At 52.0% G+C, this 6897-nt stretch overlaps 1 protein-coding gene across 2 annotated transcripts; it reads left to right on the plus strand.

The window, feature by feature from the left end:
• The first annotated feature begins 117 nt into the window (after window positions 1-117).
• On the plus strand, window positions 118-6061 carry spns1 (SPNS lysolipid transporter 1, lysophospholipid). Of its 2 annotated transcripts, none has more exons than XM_088007852.1 (12): window positions 118-268; window positions 1566-1745; window positions 3051-3116; window positions 3289-3425; window positions 3496-3647; window positions 4069-4272; window positions 4340-4495; window positions 4566-4755; window positions 4942-5007; window positions 5120-5218; window positions 5344-5512; window positions 5587-6061. In XM_088007852.1, the coding sequence occupies exons 2-12, from the start codon at window positions 1574-1576 to the stop codon at window positions 5655-5657; spliced, it is 1482 nt and encodes a 493-aa protein (XP_087863978.1). In that variant the 5' UTR covers window positions 118-268; window positions 1566-1573; the 3' UTR covers window positions 5658-6061. The 2 variants fall into 2 exon arrangements, with proteins under 2 accessions (XP_087863978.1, XP_014827653.2); XM_014972167.2 differs by having other exon boundaries at window positions 131-374.
• The last annotated feature ends 836 nt before the right edge of the window (window positions 6062-6897 follow it).

Below are 6897 nucleotides of genomic sequence, written 5' to 3' on the forward strand. Positions count from 1 at the left end.
ATCACGGCACCATTAGGATAAATGTTCGCGGAACTTTCCGGTTCAGGAAACGTAACCAGTAAATGTAATAAATGTCAGTTTTCTGACTTCGTTCCCAGGGAACCGTTCCGGTCACGTGACCCGCTGGTCATGTGAGCCTCAGAGCGGAAGTTGGCTCAGCTGGATGATGGCGGCGGTGAACAACTGACTTTTCTAAGCCGTCGGCGGAAAACTGTCCAATTTTACCTCTGATTCCACTTTTCTTCGAGCCTCTGGAGGAGTTTTAGCTGTAAGGTGATAAAATGACTTTTAATTAATTTTTCTGACTTTCAGTGGGAATATTTTAAACCGGCAGCAGGAGACGGAGAGAGAACCGTCCTGATTCATCCTCCCAGGTAAACACCGTCAGCAGGTTGGGGATGAGGTCTGGGGTTGGTTCATGTCTCCTTGTTTTTAGTTGATGTTTTTGGAGACGAATTAAAAAGAAAACGTGCTGAAATGTTTCAACTCCGGTTTCAGTCAATAAAAGTAAATATTTAACTTTCCGTGAGGTAAAAATACTAAAATCTGTTTAAATTTTGATGAAGTTTGGTACATCAGAAAACAGCAATCTTCAGTAGAAATTCTGCTAAATGTGGCGCTTTAAAATAAAATACACTGTGATTCTCTACAGAATCTTACAGAACAAATACTTCCCCTTTAGTCCCAGACGAGGATCGTGTTCCTGCTGTGGACAGAGGACATCAGTCTTGTCAGCAAATATAGAAATCTGCATCTGGATTATTCCAGTTTCCAAACAGTCAACATGTCAAAGTTTCTGGAGCAGATTTAAAGCCCTGATAGAAAATCAGAACCTTCCTGTCATCAGGGAGTTTGTGGAGGCTGGAACAGGCAGGATCTCCTCATTCGCTGATGACCTTGTGATATTGTCGCTTTGTTAAGCTTTTCTTCTGCTGCAGCTCTTCACTCTCTGATGTTTTAGATTTTCCAGCTTAGTTCCTCTTTCAGCAACAGATGAAGGTGAAACTGCTTCCTCCTCAGAGGTTCACTTTTCCATGTTGATTTCTGCCGTTACCGTCTGGACTGACACGTTGGCACCGTCTCCTGGTGTTTTGGGGGGAAAGCCTCTAAAATGCTGAACCTGATGTTGCTCACCTGACTGAATTGAAGGAAATTTTGCTTATTCTGGAAATGCAAACATCTGGATGTGCATGCTTTGACTAGTCAGTGTTTCCTCATGCGGTGACTCGTCGACTGTTTTAATCTGAGTTGCTGTCGGGTCAGAAAAGCCAGAAGAGGTCCGTCTTTAGCTCGTCTTCCTGAAACCGGCTTCGTGTTCACAGACGTCACATGACTACTGACAGCATTTATAAGACTTTCTCTGCTGCAGGGGCAACGGATCCAGAGATCTGACGTTCAGCAGAACCGGTCCATGAAGGAGGTTCAGGACAGAACCGACTGTTTTAACTCTTACTGTACATTTCTTTATTTTTTCAGTTAAGACTTTCTAGAGGCAGATCTGGAGAATTAAAACATGTTAGGAACAGAAAAGCAGCAGATAGTGAGATGGGTTGTCTTCTCCTCAGCCGCAGCCATGTCTCTGGGTCAGCACTCGTCCGACTCGGCGCCGCTCTTCTCCTCCGACAGCGAGGCCGAGGCGCCGGAGGAGGCGGCCAGCGGCGTGTCGGGCGTCCGCGCGCGGCTCATCGTCTTCATCCTCTGCTACATCAACCTGCTCAACTACATGGACCGCTTCACTGTGGCAGGTAGGGGCCGCTCCAGACTCAGCAGAGACCCCTAAACCTGACCCCTGACCCTTTAGGCTGAGGGCCAGAGATCAGGAACCAGTCTAGATTTCAGTTAACTTTATGCTGTTTTGGTTGAAGCAGGAAGAAGGTGGAGCTGCTGGTCATCACCGTCAGATCCTCAGAAATGTTTTAGTCTAGAAGCTTTTAAACCAGAGAGGAAAGGCATCAGCAAAGACCTGAGAGAAGTGTGAAGGGGTCAAAGGTCAAATCCAAACCATCTGAAGTCCAACACACTCCAGAGAGGAAGATTATTCCCAGGAGGATAACATCTCAAAGGGCGGCCAACATTCCCAGCAGGGGTGGCCAATTCTGCCAGTATGCTAATTTGAGCTTAGCACTTTTGCTAACTTTGAACATATTTAGCGCACTAGTTTTCACATCTGTGCTACAGTTTTCATTATGCTCTTATTTTGAAGGGGATAAAGCCCATTTCCTCTTTCCAGTCTTTTTTCCCAGTCAGTGTATTTAAAACCAGAAACAGACGAGATCAAACTAAAACCCACAGCAGGACATAAACATACGGGCCTCATGGAGCCTGTGAATTATGTCAAAATGAAGGTGTTGCTTTCAGATGTGATTAGAATTGACGTTAGCGCTGTAGCGTTAGCTTCCACCAAATGCTGTGTCGTTCTAGCATTAGCTTGGAGTGAGTCATCAACAGAACAACGATCCCGACCCACGGCCCGGTTCCTTCAGTCCGGACCGACTGCCGTTCAGCTCTGTGAGGTTCTGGATCCACCTGGATGCCTCCAGAAACCTCACAACCTTCAGGAGAGTTTAGTTTAGTCAGAGCTGCCCACCAGTTAAAGTTTCCTCAGTTTCATCTTTGGGAAGGAAATCTCACATTTTGGGGGTTTTTGAATTAATTCAACAAAATGAAAAATACATGTTGAGCAAAAACGTGGAGATGTGAGTCAGAAGCTATGAGCTGGGCAGAGACCCAGCAGGCGGTACAATCTGCTAGTGCAGTCATGGTGGGGCCCCATGGCGGGGGCCCATAGAGGGCCTGTACTAACTAATCGGAGGCCCAGACGGTGACCCAGAGCAGCATGGTGAGGATGGATTGTAGGCGAATGAAATGGTTCTGCCAATGTGACATTTGTGTTTTCATGTATTTTTTGCGTTTATCTGTCGGTTCTGATCCGGTTCTGATGTTGGTTCTGGATGAGGTTGTCCTTGTTGCTGTGCTGCAGTTTTTTGCTTCCTGGACAAATTTCTCCTGCGGGAGATGACAAACGATCTGACCCTGACCCCTTCCTCCAGGAGTTCTTCCGGACATCGAGAACTACTTCCAGATCGACGATGGAAAGTCTGGCTTGTTGCAGACGGGTGAGACGGCTTTCCTGGTCCAGAACCAAATGGATCCTGGTCCGGTATGGGGTCGGGTTCTGGTCCAGATCCCTGGGTTCAGCCCAGGGTTGTGGACCCGGGTCGGTCCAGATAGCAGAAGGGGTCTGGTTCTGGATCGGCTCCATGGGCCTGCAACCGGTTCTTTCTTCAGTTTTTATCTGCAGCTACATGGTGCTGGCTCCTGTGTTTGGTTACCTTGGCGACAGGTACAACAGGAAGTACATCATGTGCGGCGGCATCGCCTTCTGGTCCGTGGTGACCCTGGCCAGCTCCTTCACCCCCCAGCAGGTGAGCGGCTCCAGAACCTGCTGGTCCCAGAACCGGCTCCGGTCTCTGACGGTGGTTTTTGCGGCTGCAGCATTTCTGGGCCCTGCTGCTGACCCGAGGCCTGGTCGGCGTCGGCGAGGCCAGCTACTCCACCATCGCCCCCACCATCATCGCAGACCTCTACGTCAAGGAGAAGAGGACCAGCATGCTCTCCGTCTTCTACTTCGCTATCCCTGTGGGCAGGTCAGTCGTCTGTAGCCTGACCTCTGACCTCTGAAAAATCAGCTTGCATAGAAATTCGAGCTTCTTGAAGTCAATAATTCCCGAGTCTTGATGTGGCCGATTGGAACTGGAACTTTTCATCATTATTTATTCATAAAAGCTGAAAGTTGATTTAGTTTAATTTGTTCTAGAAAAACTCTTGGAGGTTTCAGTGCTGCGATGATGAACATCATCGGCTCATCAATGTCATCAAGTTATAAAAACCTCAGGGCAGAAAATTCACGAGAACTGGTTTTATCTTCAGCACTGTGATTGGCCGGTCCTTTTGATGACATCACAGGGTCCTGGTCCAATCAGATGATTACTAGCAATAGATGATCAGAGTCTCTGAGGTCTGATATTTTGGAAGAATGATGTGGGTGTGTGGTCTTCCTGCTGCCAGCGGCCTGGGCTACATCGTGGGGTCACAGGTCAGCGCCGTGGCCCAGGACTGGCACTGGGCTCTGCGGGTGACGCCGGCGCTCGGCCTCATCGCCGTCCTGCTGCTGCTGTTCGTGGTCCGGGAGCCGAAGCGAGGCGCCGTGGAGGCGCGGGCCGAGCTGCACCAGACCAGCTGGCTGACCGACCTGCGGGCGCTCAGCAGGAAGTAGGTGACCTCAGCCGGAGGAGCGCTCCGCCGCCCGCCTCGCCGCTGACCGCTGTTCTCTGTGCAGCCGGAGCTTCGTCCTGTCCACTCTGGGCTTCACGGCCGTGGCGTTCGTGACGGGCTCCCTGGCGCTCTGGGCGCCGACCTTCCTGTTCAGAGCCGCCGTGTTCTCCGGGCAGAAGGCGCCGTGTGCGGACGAGGCCCACTGCGCCTCCTCAGAGAGGTGGCTCCTCCCCCTCGCCGTCCGCCGCCTCCAGGCCCGCAGCAATCCTGACCCGTTTCCTCCTCCGCAGCCTGATCTTCGGCATCATCACCGTCATCACCGGCGTGCTGGGCGTGTTCAGCGGCGTCCAGGTGAGTCGACACCTGAGGAGGAAGACGCCCCGAGCCGACCCGTATGTGTGCGCCGCCGGCCTGCTGCTGTCGGCGCCGTTCCTCTACCTGGCCATCGTGTTCGCTCAGGGAAGCACCGCCGCCACATACGTGAGTTCAGCCCACACACGGTGGGTCCCGGTTCTGGTCCCGGTTCTGGTCAGTTTGGTTGTTTAAATGGGTTTAATGAACGTTTCAGTCAGAAATCATTGATTATCAGCGTCAGTCGAGATCTGATCCTTGGAGTTTCAGACATCATAACCTCCTCTCCCTCCTCTTCCTCCTCCTCTTCCTCAGGTCTTCATCTTCCTAGGAGAAACCTTCCTGTCCATGAACTGGGCCATCGTTGCCGACATCCTGCTGGTGAGAACCTTCATCTCAAATCTTTTCCAGGTCCGATCAGGACCGGACTGAGGTTCTCCAGAACCAGAGAACCCGTCGGTGACCCGGTTTCGCCCCGTGTTTCTGTGTTCAGTACGTGGTGGTTCCGACCCGCCGCTCCACAGCTGAAGCTCTGCAGATTGTCGTCTCTCACCTGCTGGGCGACGCTGGCAGTCCCTACATGATTGGAGTGGTGAGTCCTTCCGGACCGGACCGGAACCTGCAGACAGAAGGTTCTGCAGCAGAACCGCAGCGCACCGGCAGTTCCACTTGTTTCACAGTGGCCTAGTCAAAGCCTAACGCTGTTCTCTCCCCCAGCTGTCCGACTCCCTGCGGAGGTCCGACTCGTTCCTGTGGCGGTTCCGCTCCCTGCAGCTCTCTCTGCTGCTCTGCTCCTTCGTCGCCGTGGTGGGCGGGGCTTTCTTCCTCGCCACCGCCCTCTTCGTGGAGAGCGACCGGACCCGGGCGGAGAGCCACGTCCCCGCAGGTGAGCCCCGCCTTCTGCCTCCAGACCCACCCGACCGGAACCTCCTGAGTCACCGATGGTTGTTGTGGTTCCAGCCGACGAGCCCATCGTGGTTCCGAAGAGCGGGCGGTCCACTCGAGTGCCGGTGTCCAGCGTCCTGATCTGAAGCCCCGCCCCTGCACCTGATTGGACCGTCCTCCAGAGAAGCTGCTTCATTGGCTGAACTGGCAGACGGTCAGAAACGCCGCAGCGACCCGGGAGACGGAACCGGGTCGACCCGTTTGGAGCGGCCTTCAGAACCATGTAGCTTTGTTTTATAACGTCACTAATCTTTAAGCTGGTTGGAGCTTCTAATGAAGTTCTGACCCGGTTTGGATGTTCTGGTTCTATTTAAAATTTGCTTTTATTTCATGTTCGATTTTTGATTTTAACCTAATTTTTGTTAAAAAGAAAATAAACTTTTATCTTTTAGTTTCTTGTGTTTTTAATCGGAACCAGCAGAAGTTCTGTTCGTGTCGGTTTGGATTTGATCCAGTTTGAATAAATAAAACATTTTGTTTTCTCCCTGCAGATCAACATACTTTTATTTTTGAAACCAAATGTCTGAAATATCAATTAAAAATGAAACCTAAAGGTGATGAAACCGGACCGGGTCGAGACCAGGCCGGGCCCAACCAGTGCTGATCTGGGGACAAGTGGTTTGGTCCAACCTGCTGGTGCAGCCAGGTCCAGAACCAAAACGCTGCTCACTTTTTCTGTTCTGTCCTCGTCCCGGTTCTGCTCTGGACCCGGTTCTGATCTGAACCCGGTTCTGATCTGGACCGGTTCTGATCTGGACCGGTTCTGATCTGGACCCGGTTCTGATCTGAACCCGGTTCTGATCTGGACCGGTTCTGATCTGGACCCGGTTTTGATCTGGACCCGGTTCTGATCTGGACCAGGTTCTGATCTGGACCCGGTTCTGCTCTGAACCTGGTTTTGATCTGGACCCAGTTCTGATCTGGACCCGGTTCTGATCTGGACCCGGTTCTGATCTGGACCCGGTTCTGATCTGGACCCGGTTCTGCTCTGGACCCGGTTCTGCTCTGGACCCGGTTCTGCTCTGGACCCGGTTCTGATCTGGACCCGGTTCTGATCTGGACCGGTTCTGATCTGGACCCGGTTTTGATCTGGACCCGGTTCTGATCTGGACCAGGTTCTGATCTGGACCCGGTTCTGCTCTGAACCTGGTTTTGATCTGGACCCAGTTCTGATCTGGACCCGGTTCTGATCTGGACCCGGTTCTGATCTGAACCTGGTTTTGATCTGGACCCGGTTCTGATCTAGACCCGGTTCTGATCTGGACCCGGTTCTGCTCTGGACCCGGTTCTGATCTGGACCAGTTCTGATCTGGACCCGGTTCTGCT

The sequence above is a fragment of the Poecilia mexicana genome, unplaced genomic scaffold, assembly GCF_051168715.1.
Source record: "Poecilia mexicana isolate PSO_F unplaced genomic scaffold, ASM5116871v1 scaffold_8, whole genome shotgun sequence".
NCBI classification, from domain to species: Eukaryota; Metazoa; Chordata; class Actinopteri; order Cyprinodontiformes; family Poeciliidae; genus Poecilia; species Poecilia mexicana.

Excerpts from the sequence above, each read along its gene's own strand:
- spns1 (XM_088007852.1), top strand. The coding sequence starts at position 1,574 with ATGTCTCTGGGTCAGCACTCGTCCGACTCGGCGCCGCTCTTCTCCTCC. Across the intron at positions 3,426-3,495 it reads GCTCCTTCACCCCCCAGCAG|CATTTCTGGGCCCTGCTGCT; the intron begins GTGAGCGGCTCC and ends TTGCGGCTGCAG. Across the intron at positions 4,756-4,941 it reads GAAGCACCGCCGCCACATAC|GTCTTCATCTTCCTAGGAGA; the intron begins GTGAGTTCAGCC and ends CCTCTTCCTCAG.